Below are 13,965 nucleotides of genomic sequence, written 5' to 3'. Positions count from 1 at the left end.
GTCTGTGTGGGTGATGCATATGTCTGAGTGTGCATGTGTTTATATGCATGTGTGTTTGCATTCATATGTGTGTGTGCATGTGTGTGAACATGTGTGGGGGGGCATGTGTTTTGCATGTGCATGCATGGGTGTGTTGAGACATCCCCTTTATGAAGAATCATACAGTATTTGCTCCCACTCCCTTGAGATTGAAACACGGAAGACAGAGGATCCTGGGAAATCTAAGTTTCTCAAAGGCCAGATCCTGCTCTGAGGATGGATTGGAACTTCTTGCCCTGATTCTTTGGATCCCAGGAGCTAGCTTCATGTGTTGAGTTATATCTCTTTCTGGTGCAGACAGACCCAACAGTTTCACCTCCTCCTGGAGCCACAGAGAAAGCAAAAATTAGGTCTAGCACCACCCTTGTCTGGGTCGGCAGATTCAGAGCTGTCCGGCTTAGCAGGAACATCTCCTAGCTGACTGAACTCTCACACCTGGTCTTCCTTGTTCGGATGCACCATGAGCTGCCCACTGGCTGCCCGCCTACCTTTCCCATAGACTGTACAACACCTAGGCTCAATTGAGGCAGTCAGAGCCTATATGGAGCATGGCTGACCAGCTGTGGAGGCAGAGTCACTCCCTTGCACAATGCCCATCAACAGGAATGATGGGTGCTCAGTAGGCATACTTCATCCCGCTCCTCGGAGACTCTCACTAGACTCTCTTGATGCCTGGTCTACCTGCACTGACATCTCCCATGTTCCACTAAGGACCTAGAAGTCCCAAGGGCAGGGCTGAACATTCTATGTCCTAAGGAAACCAACAGATTGCTATGGATACTCAGAACTATGATCATAGTTGACAGTCAAGTGTGATGGATCAGGAAGTCTCAGGCTACCAAGAAGACCTACCACTCCCCATCTCTGACAGACTCTTACCATGATTCTAACTTCCCTCATCCTTGCCTCTCTTCTAATGATTTAGAAACTGACTTACTGGATAAAGTTTCCACTGCTACAGTGTGTGCAAGTATGTGTGTGTGTGTGCAAGTATATATGTGCATGTGTGTACTAGATATTCATACATGTCTATGGTAAGGGTGTCTTGAGACTGGGTATGTGCAGAAGAGTGCTCAGCCTGTACCGTCTTCAAGGTGACAGAGGACAACACCACATTCTATTCCCTGCCATCTGTCCCATCATCCCCATGTTCTGGAAGCTCTATCACTCCTTGAGCACAAGTCTAAAGATCTCGCAGGCAGGAACAGTTCCCAGAGAGGAGCCAGTGGAGTGTGACTTCCTGCCCAGGGTACACATGCACTGTCTAAGGAATTCGTTTATGCTCAGTCAGAACAGGCACAGCATGGGCATAAATGTCCATATACACATGGTAGCTCCTCTTGGAAGGTAGGTCAACCCAGATAAATGATCTCCATATAGCAAGGTATCTCAAGAGGGTCTAGAAGCAACTGGAAACTTTCATAGTCATGGGTAGGAAGTGGGAGTTTCTGAATCTGCAAAGGTAAAGGGCAGACTCCGGACTCTGAGCTTGAGGGAACATGGAAGAGAGGTGGACCTGAGGCCTAGCCTGCCCCTACCTAGCAGCCTTCTTACACTCATAAGATGTCCAGTCATGAATGTCTCACTTCACTGGGGAAGAGGTTCCAGATTCAATACACCCCGTGGACCCACTAAAGAGAAAAGAAAGGCCCAGTGAGACGGAAGCAGGAGGATAGGGAATTCAGGTTCAGCCTCTGCTACACAGAGAGCTTAGGGCCAGCCTGGGCTATAAGATATCTGGCTCAAAAGGGTAGGGTATCGCCTTAAAGTCATTCACATGCTGTGGTTGGCTCACAGTGACACTGCTTCTCTCCTCTTCAGCATCCTTGATCAGTCCTTCCCCAGCTAACACAGCCAGCCATCTGATTCACAGACCTCTTCCATGGAGCCTCGCTTACAGTGGCCTCTATTCCCAAGAACATTGTGTGCAGAGTGAAATCGAGCAGTCCTAGGGGAGGCAATAGGAGGAATGAACTTGATTTTAAATCCCCACGGCCACATCTGTGACCTCTACCAACATGCTGATCTTCTCTGGTCCTTGGTCTCCTCGTGTGCTAACACAGATAGGCAGTTAGCTAAGTGGGCCTGCCGTAAGGATGAGCAATGGAGGGACAAGCAGATGTGGGGGGCCATGGATTCTCCTCCAGGTAGCGCTGGATGCATGGCCTGGCGATGGCTGAAGATGTTAAGGACTAGGAGGATCAAGGTGGATGACAACATCTTTCATTTTACACAGTCAGATCATTAGCTACATGCCTATGGGGCACAGTCCCTTCCTCTGGGCAATCAGCCACCCACCCTGGCCACTGACATAGATACAATGTAGGAAGAAACTCCCCTGACAAGAACAGGAAACATTGTAGCTGGACTTGGCTACTTTGTGGGTTCTTCTTTCTTCCACTCTTTCAATCCCCACCTAACACCAGAGGAAAGAGATCCAAGAACAAAGTCAGAGGTTAGAGAGGGGTGACATTATTGTTAGACTACTTCCTGTTGTTTAGGAGCATCAAGTTCCTTGGGATAAGTTTGATCTTTGCTATCAGGATATCTAACTTCTTCTTGTTGTTTCTTCTTTGTATACTACTTAACAAACCACAAACACCATCCACCAACAACCCCCTACCTCTCAGGGCCCTAGCATTTATATCCCCTCTGAAAAGTCCCTAGAATTCTAAACATCACACAATTGCAGAAACCATCTGCTGCTGGCAAATTCATGCCCCTGCTAGAGCATGAGGCAAATCATAGTCAGCTGCCGTGGACATTCTGAAATAGCCTCATATCCCATACCTGGGATTAAAGCAAAAACATATAGCAGTTCTATATAGGCTGTGTACCTACTGATGACTTGGTGGCCCTATCTCTGCCACCACCTATGCCCAGTCAGGTACTGCTATACTCTGGCATGTCAGTATTGACAGTGCTGTCCCCTGGTTATGGATCTTGAAGACCTCAACTCTTGTTTTGAGTAGTTCAATGCTATGACAAGCATGACATCTCCTGTGTGGTCTGAAGGATTCTGGAATCCACATGTCCCCGAATCAAAGCATTTTCTGTCTAGAAAGCTACACCTTCACCTTGAAGATTCCAAAGTAATTAAAAAAATATTTTATTATTTATATGTATGGGTCTTTGCCTGCATGTATGTGTGTGCACTATGTGTTAGTGTTTCTTCTAGATTCCGCCCAACAGTTGTCTAGCAACAGCCAGGTGTGAGCCTGGCTTGCTATAAAAGGACTGTTTGCCCCCCCTTCCTCTATGGCCCCCACCATATGTTCTCTGCCAGCTACTTCTCCTCTTTCTCCTCTCTCTTTCTGTTCCTTTCTTTGCCACACACCCCTTCTCATGCCCCAAATAAACTTCATTTTATACAAGACCTGTCATATGGCTGGTACCTGGGAGGGGGGTTGCCTCAGCATGAGCCCACTAAGGCACCCCCTCCTACCACATCATGCCACCATTACAAAACATACCACCATGTGCATACAGTATCCACAGGAGCTAGGACAGAAGGGCTGCCAGCACTCTTAGCTGCTGGGGCATCTCTCTAGTTCCTTCCAAGGCAATTTTTAAATTTTCACTTGTGTGGGAAGGGAGAGGGAGGGAGAGGGGAAAGGGAGAGGGAGGGGAGAGGAGAGGAAGAGGAAGGAAGAGAGGGAGGGAAAGGGAGAGGGGGAGAAGGAGATGGTGTTGGATTCCCTGGACCTATAGTTATATAGAAGGTTGAGAGCTATCAGACATGGGTGTTGGGAAAACAAACTCATCCCATTGAATGCTGGGAACTGAACTTGGGTCTTCTGCAAAAGGTGAATCAAGCCACACACCCCAAATACAATGGGTGGATAGATAGATAGATAGATAGATAAGCAGACAGACAGGTGCAAACAACCCTTTCACAGGGAGGGTCCCAAGGGTGAGGTTGGCTGAAAGCACAGATGAGAAGGTATCCATTTTAGCAAATGTAGCTTCCCGCCTCTAGTCTGCCTTCACCTCACCCCGATTCAAATGCTCTGGTTATCTGTGTAGGTCACAGGAGAGCAGTAGCGACAACACTGGGCTCTGTCTGAAGTGCCCCAAAGCTTCCCTATAACTTCATTCCTCAGAGTGAAATAATGTGGAGGTGGAATAGGGGACTAGGCAGTCCTCCTCGCCACTCAGACATCACTGACTCACGCACTCCTGCCTCCTGGTGCAGGGAGGTGGAAGTCTCCAGGGTCTGTCTGTGACACTTGCTTTTTCTGAGCTGAATTCCCAACACTATACCCAGGGACCTGTCCTGAGCAGATAGCACTTACCTCTCTGTCTCATTGCTGCCAAGGGGGCCTGGTGGAACCCTTTCAGGATCCCTGTGTGGCCACCAGGGGGCAGGCAGCAAGCGGCTACTGAGAGAATAAAAATGAGCCTTAGGAGCAGGTGGGTTGTCTCCAGCCCTAGGCATGGGATTTACCCTAGGGAACCAGAAAGTGCCTGTCATTCCTGCTACAGTTGCAGGCACATTTCCAGAAGCTAGACCACTATGGCCCTCATAGGCTCATACATTCACATGCGTAGTCCACAGTGAGCAGAACTGCTTGAGAAGAATTAGGAGGTGTGGCCTTGTGGGAGGAGGCGTGGCCTTGCAAGAAGAGGCGTGGCCTTGTGGGAGGAGGCGTGGCCTTGTGGGAGGAGGCGTGGCCTTGCAGGAGGAGGTGTGTCTCTGGGGGTGGGGCTTTGAACTTTCCAAAGCCCAGTCTCACTCTCTGCCTGCTACCAGAGGATCAGAATGTAAAGTTCTCAGCTACTATTCCACCATCATGCCTGTCTGCCTCCCACCATAAGGATCCTGGACGAACCCTCTGAAACTGTAAGCCAGCCCCACTTAAATGCTTTCTTTTATAAGAAGTTGCCTTGGTTCTGGTGTCTTCTCACAGCAGTAGAAAAGTAACTAAGACAGTCATGGAAAGTGACTCCAGGGTAGACTTCAGTTGTGCACCCCAGGCAGTACCACTGGAGTCTGTCCTGATGCTCACGGTAGGCCAGGCCGACCTGGTTACTCCTCACCCAGGTGCAGGGAGCTGCTCGCCACAGATTCCAGCTCCTTTGCAGGTTGCCGGCACCGGCTGGTGTTTATTTACCAGGGAATGGTGTTCCTAAGAGCTGCTTGGCTGCACCACGGCCAGGGGACAAAAACAGACCACGGGGTCCTGTGCTCCTCACCCGCAGGCAGCCTGGGCAGCCTTCTTCTGGGGCAGCACAGCACAGCACATGGCTTCTTGCTGGGCTTTCTTTGTTCCAGCATCCCTGGTCCTCTGGGTAGCTTGGGTGTCATCCCGCCCTTCGCCCTTCCACCGTGGCGCCTACAGGTGAGACTCCTTTGAACCTAGCTCCTGAGACCTCGCTGGTGATCTAAGCCCTGCCTGGAGCTGCCTACCTCTAAGGCTTTGTGCTAAATCTCTTAGTTCCTGGATACAAACGTCCTCCCTCCTGGCAAGCAAGAGTCATTCGTTCATCACGTGGGAACCCATGGAATCATTGTATCCGTTAGCCTCCCTCAGGAGCCTCAATTTCAGGGTGTGGCTGCCCCCACTGAGTGGCCAGTTTCCCATGGACCCTTGCACACAAGGCAGCTATCCGGAGCTAGGCCTGCCTTCCTACCTTTCCCCCCCCCGCCCCCCCCCGCTCCCCCCCCCCCCGCCCTTCCCTTTCTCCTCAAGTACAGATACACCTTACCCCCAGCCTCTCTCTCCCGAAGCCCCCTGCCCAGCAATCCTTCCCTGCCAGTACTGTGTGTTCCTACTGGATCTAGTTCCTGGCTGGATGGCCGGGGCCCTCCCCCTTCTTTCCCTCTCTCCCCACCCCCGCTCTCCCACTCTGTGTACCGACAGACTCAGAGCTACAGGGAGAAGCGTGGGGCAAATAACTCTTCCTTAGAGAGCCAGTGTGAGGGACCCAGCTGGTGATGCTGCAAGGTGTGGTGGCGATCCCAAGGAAAAGCTGCTGGTGACCAGGGTGGGACCCAGGACCCGGAACTATGGGACTTGAGGGACCAGAGACAGGTAAAGTCTTTTCAAACGGGAAGAAGGAGTAAGTAATAAGGTAGAGGTCAGGTGTGGGATGTGAGGCTGGGGGTGGGGTGGGTGGTGAGGGTAGGGAGGTGGGAGAACTGAGAGGTGGGAGGAGAGTCCCACCCTCACCGCTTATCTTCAGCAGGAAAGAAAAAGCTGTCTGTAAATTTCTAAAAAGATTCAAAATGTATCTGAGGCAACTAGAGGCCAGCACAGATGTGTAGGGGTCCTGGTTTCAGACTAGCCCCTAGACAACTGCACCACCTTTCCCTGGAACGCAATTTCCACATGGGGCCGTCCAGGTTGTTGGGACATTGGTTGTGGTAAACTGTGAGGAAGGGATTGGAACCCTATTTGTCTTTCCTGAGAGGGGCTGGCTGTCACATGGCACGGAGCAGTGGCCGGGAGCCACCACCCGGTCAGAATCGCCCAGTATCTTACTCAAGGTGCAGCTGCTCCAGCCCCTGTGCATCCATAACTACCACAGGGTAGCTGGTTTCCTTGGTGGCAGGGATGATGACGTGGGGGAATGACTCTCCTCTTGATAAGAGAGCAGACAGGGGGTGGAGGGGGTGAGATTCCGCAGAGATAGCATTTGTCTGGGTCTGTCCCAAGGCTCTGCTCAGAGCAGCACTGAATAGGAGTTGCCTTGGGGTCAGACAGGGGCTGCTGTCAATCAAACCCAAGTGGGGGAAAAAAAAAAAGCAACTGCTGTCCCTCTGCCTTTTCATCTTTCTTAGCTGCGCATCCACAAGTGACCCCGCTGCCTACAGCCAATGGGAGTAACCCAAGATACGATGGTGTGGATGGCCACTGGCCAGAGATCCCAGAGAGGTCGCCCTGTGTAGCTGGTATCATACCTGTCATCTATTACAGTGTCCTACTGAGCCTGGGGCTGCCTGGTGAGTGGGGACCTCAAGCTGAGCCAGAATTGGGGCTCTCCATCCGCCATCCCCAATTCTCTCAAGATAACTAAATCACAGAGGATCCGTGTGGCACTTTCCAAGATCCTGTGTCACCCCTGTGCAGAGTGGAGCCTGAATGGGGCCGTGATAGGGGTGTGCACTGATGCAGGAAAGGCCAGGTGGATTTGTTTGGGAGGTATCCCCTATGTCTAGTAAATAAACCTATACCTGGACCCCAGGACACCTCAGCTCTGAAGGGCATAGAACACCTGAGGACGACTAGGCTGGAAAGCCAGCAGGGCCGCTGATGCAGACGAGGCCACCTCGTTTTACCAAGTTGGTCCATAGCCTCTGTTGTGTTTTATAAAGAAAAAGAAAAAGAAGCGAGGGATATGTTTGGTGGAGGCGCGGTATGGTGTGGGGGAAAGGATTGCCTCTGTGGGCCCAGGTGAAAGCATCCCTTCCCCCTGGTATAGGATAGAGTTTATCTAGGGCATGGGGAGGGGAGTTGAGGGGGTAGTAGAGACAGAGCAAGGCAGAGAGGGCATGTGGAGAGATAAGGGGGAGGGGAGTGGGGAGGGAGGGGGAAGAGAGTAAGAGAGCGAGGAGGGGGCAAGCAGCCCCTTTGATAGTGAGTCAGGTATACCTGGCTGTTGCCAGGTAACTGTGGGGTGGAGCCCAGAAGGAATGCTAACAACCTCCACATGACAAGGGGCAAGGCTGACCAGATTATGCAGCTCACCAAAATAAGTTTCATTTTGATTTGATTTTTTTGTTGTTGTTGTTATGGGGTCTGTTTGAATCCAACATCACTCAAACACCAGGTCAAGGTAAAAGATAAAACACCAGGTCAAGATAAAAATTTGTTATAATCAAGCCACAAAACAGACTCAGAAACTGAATTGCAACATGAGCCAGAATATCACAGAATGTTTAAGCTTACAAATCACAAACATCTGTGCCAAGTTATTGGGGTTTTTTTTAACTATTTTTTTTTTTTTTTTTGGATTTGGTTTTTTTGAGACAGGGTTTCTCTGCATAGCCCTGGCTGTCCTGGAACTCACTCTGTAGACCAGGCTGGCCTTGAACTCAGAAATCTGCCTGCCTCTGCCTCCCAGAGTGCTGGGATTACAGGCGTGCGCCACCACCACCCGGCCAAGTTATTGTTATATTCTTTTTCTACCAATCAGAATAGGAGCTGATTCCTGGGCCTGGGGACATAAACTTAAGTTTAACCCTGCCAGCAAGATGGAGATGTTGTCCCTGAGATGGCTGGACTCTGACAGTGAGCTTAGTTTTCCCCTATGAGTAGATGGAGTCTGAACGCAAAATGGAAGTACTAGAATGTGTTTCTTCTGCTCGTACTCAGCAATCTAGTTTTGTGGCTACAGGGGACAGAACCCAGGACCTGCGGTGTGCTAGGAGACTGATCTGTCATTCAAACTATACTTGCAGGCAGGTGAAGAGCTTGGCCCTGGCTCCTTTGGCTGAGTGTTTGTCTAGCACTCACAAAGCCCTGAGCTCCATCTCCGGCACCAAATAAACTGGGCACAGCAGTGCACACTTATCATCTTAGCCCTTGGGAGATACAGGCAGGAAGATCGGAAGTTCAAGGTCATCCTTGACTCTCCAGGGAGTTTGAGGGCAACTGGATCTGGGAAGGCAGAAATAGGAAGTACAGGACCTGCCTGGCTACCATGTGAGTTCTGGGCCAGCCAGGGCACCATAGTGAGACCCTGTCTCAACATACAAAGTGAAAAAGAAGCAAATGCACTAAGAACATACTGGAGTAGTATAGTGCCTGCCTGGCCCTGGGTTCAGTTCCCAGGACTGCAGGAAGGAAGGGAACTAGAAACAGACAGGTAGGAGGGACAGGTGGGAGGGACCACACAAACGTGGAGCCGACTACTAACACCCCTTCTGATTCCTCTGACCTCTCCCTTCCGTGACACATGGATCTCCATCAGTCAACGTCCTGACCACAGTGGCGCTGGCCCGCCTTGCTGCCAGGACCAGGAAACCCTCCTACCACTATCTCCTGGCACTCACGGCTTCAGATATCGTCACCCAAGTGATCATCATCTTCATAGGCTTCCTCCTACAGGGAGCCGTGCTGGCCCGCCAGGTACCCCAGGCCGTGGTGCGCACAGCTAACATCCTGGAGTTTGCTGCCAATCACGCCTCTGTCTGGATCGCGGTCTTGTTCACGGTCGATCGCTACAACGCCCTGTGCCGCCCCCTGCGCCACTGGGCCACCTCGTCCCCAGGTCGTACCCACCGCGCTATTGCTGCCGTCCTTGGCGTTACCCTGCTGACCGGCATCCCGTTCTACTGGTGGCTGGATGTGTGGAGGGATGCAGACCCTCCTAGCACCATGGACAGATTCCTCAAGTGGGCTCACTGCCTCATCGTCTACTTCATTCCCTGCAGTGTTTTCCTGGTCACCAACTCTGCCATCATCCTTCGCCTACGGAAGAGGGGCCAGAGAGGGCTGCGGCCCTGGGTGAGCAAGAGCACAGCCATCCTCCTGGGTGTCACCTCCCTCTTCGCTCTCCTCTGGGCACCGCGCATTTCTGTCATGCTGTACCATCTGTATGTGGCTCCTGTCTACCGGGACTGGAGGGTCCACCTGGCGCTGGACATAGCCAACATGTTGGCCATGCTCAACACAGCGGTCAACTTTGGCCTCTATTGCTTCATCAGCAAGACTTTCAGAGTCACAGTCCGACAGGTCATCCATGATGTCTACATGGCTTGCACCTTAAAGTCACGGCCAAAGGGAACGGTGGCGGTGGAACTTGTGCTGAAGTCGGTAGGGACAGAGCTGTTGAGCTAAAGGGGTCAAGCTAGACATCCCCGGGGCCTCGGGGCCACCTGCACAGAGACCTTTGCAATTGTTTGGTTTTGGTTCTGGTTTTGGTTTTCTCGAGACAGGGTTTCCCTGTGTAGAGTTAGCTGTCCCACAACTCTCTCTATAGACCAGGCTGGTCTCCAATTCAGAGGTCTCTGCCTCTGAGGTACCTACCTCCACCTCCCAAGTGCTGGGATTAAAGATGTATGCCACCATCACCTGAGGAGACCTTTGCAATTATATTCATCAAAACTTTACTAATTTTGCAATCTGGGGGAGAGGGAAAGACTCCCATGCTGGGTAAGTCAAGGTAAAAAGAAGAAAAATTGGTCACCTTACTGGTTAGCTTCATCTCAATTGCTGTTTTATTTTGGTTTTTTTTTTTTTTTTTTTTTTTTTTTTTTTAGTTTTGTTTTTGTTTTTTGTTTTCGTTTTCGTTTTTGTTTTTGGTTTTGGTTTTTTTAGGAAAAGAGAGGTCCTGCTGGCCCATACATCATAATAGCTGTTGAGATACCCCTTTGTAAGGGGTTTTCCATCTGGCACATACAGGGCATAATGTGAGCTGAAGGGATGAATGGAATGAAAGATGGATGGATGGACAGACAGACAGACAGCTGCACATATTCATGTGAACCTGGCCTGCCTCCCGCTCCCTAAACTGGTGGCCTATTTGGCTTCCAGTGGTAAAGTTGGAGTCTGAAAAGGAAACTATCAGCCGGCATTGATGGCCTTTCCTGGGCTGGGGGTGCTGATGTTTTCGGCTGAGCAATGGGTGGCGCTTAGTTAAGGAACAGAGATCCCAGTGTCTTAATTCGCCAGGCCTGTGCCAGCCAGGGAGAGGCTAGAATTTCAGACACCCTAATTTGATTCTGATTTTCTCCTTGCACCAGCACCACAGAGCATCTATGAGTCTTGCTTTGCCATTTACTAGCTCAGGGTATTAGAAACTAAAATACCACGCCACCCCCATCCCCACCCTTGCCCCTGCCGCCGCCGCCACCACCCTCCTCCTCCCCACCCTCACCGCCGCCCCCAGCCTTGGAGGAAGGTGTTGCTTTTGCACTGGGAGGCTGAGTGAGCGGGGTTGGAAAGTCTGCCCCCCTCTCTGACCCTTGCTAGGCCCCTCTTGTTGGTGCTGCCTACCCCCACCCCAACCTGGGGCTCAGCGGGAAGAGCTCAGCAGATGGACCGCCCACCTGCTGCAGGCCTTGGGTAAACACATTAGCTACCAGCTGGGGCCCTTTTCTGCTCCCTATTCAGGCACAGCTGACCTCTCTCCTCAATAGGAGCTTGGAGCTGAGCCCCCACCTACCTTTGTGCCACTGGCTGAATGACACAAGCTAAAGAGCTGGTGTAGGCCAGGCACACAGTTGGTGCAGAATAAATGCTACATCTCTCTCTCTCTCTCTCTCTCTCTCTCTCTCTCTCACACACACACACACACACACACATATACACACACATACATACACATACGTACACATACACACATACACATAAACACACACACACATTTACACACACACACTTCCTCTCTTGTCCAGAGAATTAAAGCACTTGGGCATGAGTGAAGGACTTTTGGCACCAAGTGAAAGGACTTTCGGCAGCAGGATGATGAAGGGGCTTAAAAAGGGGGGAGTATAGGGGATTAGGTGAGTGTGGCTAGGCGTAGTGGGGGAAGGTGTCCAGGCAGGCCCTTGCCTGGGCACCTCTGCCCCTGAGAGACCACACACACAGACATGGTATAGAATGGAGTTTATTCAGAATAGGGGATGGGAGTTAGTGGGGGAGAGAGAGAGAGAGAGAGAGTGAGAGAGAATAGAGAGAGTGGAGGCCAGCCATGACCACGTGGGGGGGGGAAGAGCCCCAGGGGCAGAGAGGTGAGAGAGTATGGGAGAGCGGAGAGCAAAAAGAGGGAGAGGAGGAGCAAGTAGCCCCTCTTATAGTGGGCCAGATCTCTGGGGTGGGGCATACCTGGCCATTGCCAGGTAGGTGTGGGGTGGAGCTTAGACAAAAGCCCAACAATGAGGCCTTCAACCACACCCAGAAAGGAAAGCAGCTGTCACTCTTCGCCCCCAGTCACCATTCCCAGTTCCATAAGCTCTGAAAAAGCAAAATGTCTCCAACTGTGTCGCCAACATGTATGGCAAAATTGCTCAAACTGAAAGTCAATTTCTAGTCTTGATGTAGCTTTGGGGTGCTGCCTTGTGTTAGCCGCTGCTCTAGGCCTTTGGGGACTGGGCAGGAAGCTTCTGACTGTACCCTGCGACGGTAGTAGCTACATGCATGCTCTGAGGTGAGGGAAAAGGCTGGGACTCTGGGATCTGACCTAACTGCTGCCTGAGGTGGGCGGGTACTGAGCATCTGTCTCCACTGCACACAGATGTGCGCAGGGCAGGGTGTGCTAGGTTATTCCTCCACTGGCGAAATGAGCCAGTTCACACTGGATTAGATTATATTAAAGATGTGTTATTGGGAAGCTGTGCTAGGGTGGGTGAGTTCACTGGCCCCAAGGGCCAAGGCCAGGGAAGTCACCACGGGGAGTGGGGGCTAGGGGAGGGAGAGAGAAAGGGCACATGGGTAGAGAGAGGAAGAGGGGGAGGGGAGGAGAGACAAAATGTCCAGATTATATAGGAGGCGCCTCTGGGGGAGGGGCAGCCTGGCCCCTGGGTTGGAAAAGTTCAGGGCTGAGGACAGGGTGTGCCAGGTAGAGACTAAGGGATGCTGGGAGAACCTGAAGGCCAGGTCTGCTTTGATATGTAAGGTATTGTCTTAGGGTTTCTCTTCCTGCACAAACATCAAGAAACAGGTTGGGGAGGAAAGGGTTTATTCAGCTTACACTTCCACATTGCAGTTCATCACTAAAGGAGGTCAGGACTGGAACTCAAGCAGGTCAGGAAGCAGGAGCTGATGCAGAGGCCATGGGGGGAATGTTTCTTACTGGCTTGCTTCCCCTTCTTGCTCAGCCTGCTCTCTTATAGAACCCAAGACTACCAGCCCAGGATGGCACCACCCACAAGGGGCCCTTCCCCATTGATCACTAATTAAGAAAATGCCTTATGAGTGGATCTCATGGAGGCATTTCCTCACCGGAGGCTCCTTTCCCTGTGATAACTCCAGCTTGTGTCAGGTTGACACACAAACCAGCCAATACAGGTGTGCACCTCAGTTCCTGGTCCCTGGTCTGAAAGCAAGCAGGGTGTGTGCTTGGGGTTCTTTTTCTGCTTAGGGTAGAGGGGGTGCAAAGGCAGCAACCAGGGAAGAGGGAACCCCAAGAGGAACGGATGCTGTGTGCCTCAGCTCAGACTAGTCCATCTATATCCCACATCTCTGGGAAGAAAGCAAAAATTATTCTTGATTTTGAGCCAAATGAAATACTGAGTTTTTGGGTTTGTATTTTTTTAATTTATTTATTTTATATATATGAGAACTGCATGTATACCTGTATGCCAGAAAAAGGAATCAGATCCCATTATAGATGTGCTGTGAGCTACTATGTGGTTGCTGGGATTTGAACTCATGACCTTCAGAAGAGCAGTCGGACCGCTGAGCCATCTCTCCAACCCAATACTGAGTTTCTGACTCCCTGGTGGGAAACCCTTGAAACACTACAAGAGAGTGTCCTGGATCAGGGGCAAGTGATTGACTTGACAAGGAGAACCACAGCAGGGGGCTGGGCTTAGCTACAGGATGTTTCTTCCAAATGTCAGGTGCTCCCATCCCCAGGGAAACCAGAGAAGACAATGCTAGTTCTCACCTATTCCGACCTCCCCCACCCTGCAATGGCAAAACCAGAACCATCCCCCAGATGATGGTTGGAGAGGTGCTGTTGGGGCGGGTAGAGAGCTGGCAGAGATACCAGAAATCGTCCTCTCAAAGGTGACCCCACTGTTCCCACAGCCTGGGTGACATCTGTGTTTTCAAACAGCCTGGACATTGAGGTACCGAGACCACTCAATATACTGTAGAATGGGGAGCGGAGGACAGACAGTTAAGTGCCTTGCCATAGGCAGAGCTGACCCAGAGCAAACTCTCGCAAGCTCCTGGTCCACCCAGCGAGAGCCAGGCGTTCTGAGGTGCACAGAAAGGGCATCCCGGGGAGGCTTTGCCCTGTTTTCTTTCTTTC

At 51.3% G+C, this 13,965-nt stretch overlaps 1 protein-coding gene across 1 annotated transcript; it reads left to right on the top strand.

Annotated features, from left to right (window-relative positions):
* Positions 1–2,008: 2,008 nt before the first annotated feature.
* On the top strand, positions 2,009–9,824 carry Gpr142 (G protein-coupled receptor 142). Its single transcript, XM_052194486.1, has 4 exons — positions 2,009–2,129; positions 6,039–6,074; positions 6,824–6,985; positions 8,956–9,824. Exons 1-4 carry the CDS (start codon positions 2,009–2,011, stop codon positions 9,822–9,824), a joined length of 1,188 nt encoding a protein of 395 aa, XP_052050446.1.
* The last annotated feature ends 4,141 nt before the right edge of the window (positions 9,825–13,965 follow it).

This window comes from Apodemus sylvaticus, chromosome 10 (genome assembly GCF_947179515.1).
Source record: "Apodemus sylvaticus chromosome 10, mApoSyl1.1, whole genome shotgun sequence".
NCBI classification, from domain to species: domain Eukaryota; kingdom Metazoa; phylum Chordata; class Mammalia; order Rodentia; family Muridae; genus Apodemus; species Apodemus sylvaticus.
The sequence above is the reverse complement of the archived record's forward strand: the minus strand, read 5'-3'. Positions and strand labels throughout refer to the sequence as shown.

Bases quoted from the DNA above. Each gene is read 5' to 3' on its own strand.
- Gpr142 (XM_052194486.1), top strand. From the start codon at position 2,009: ATGAACTTGATTTTAAATCCCCACGGCCACATCTGTGACCTCTACCAA. The intron at 2,130-6,038 runs GTAAGGATGAGC...GGTGGGACCCAG, and splicing joins GTTAGCTAAGTGGGCCTGCC to GACCCGGAACTATGGGACTT. The intron at 6,075-6,823 runs GTAAAGTCTTTT...CATCTTTCTTAG, and splicing joins ACTTGAGGGACCAGAGACAG to CTGCGCATCCACAAGTGACC.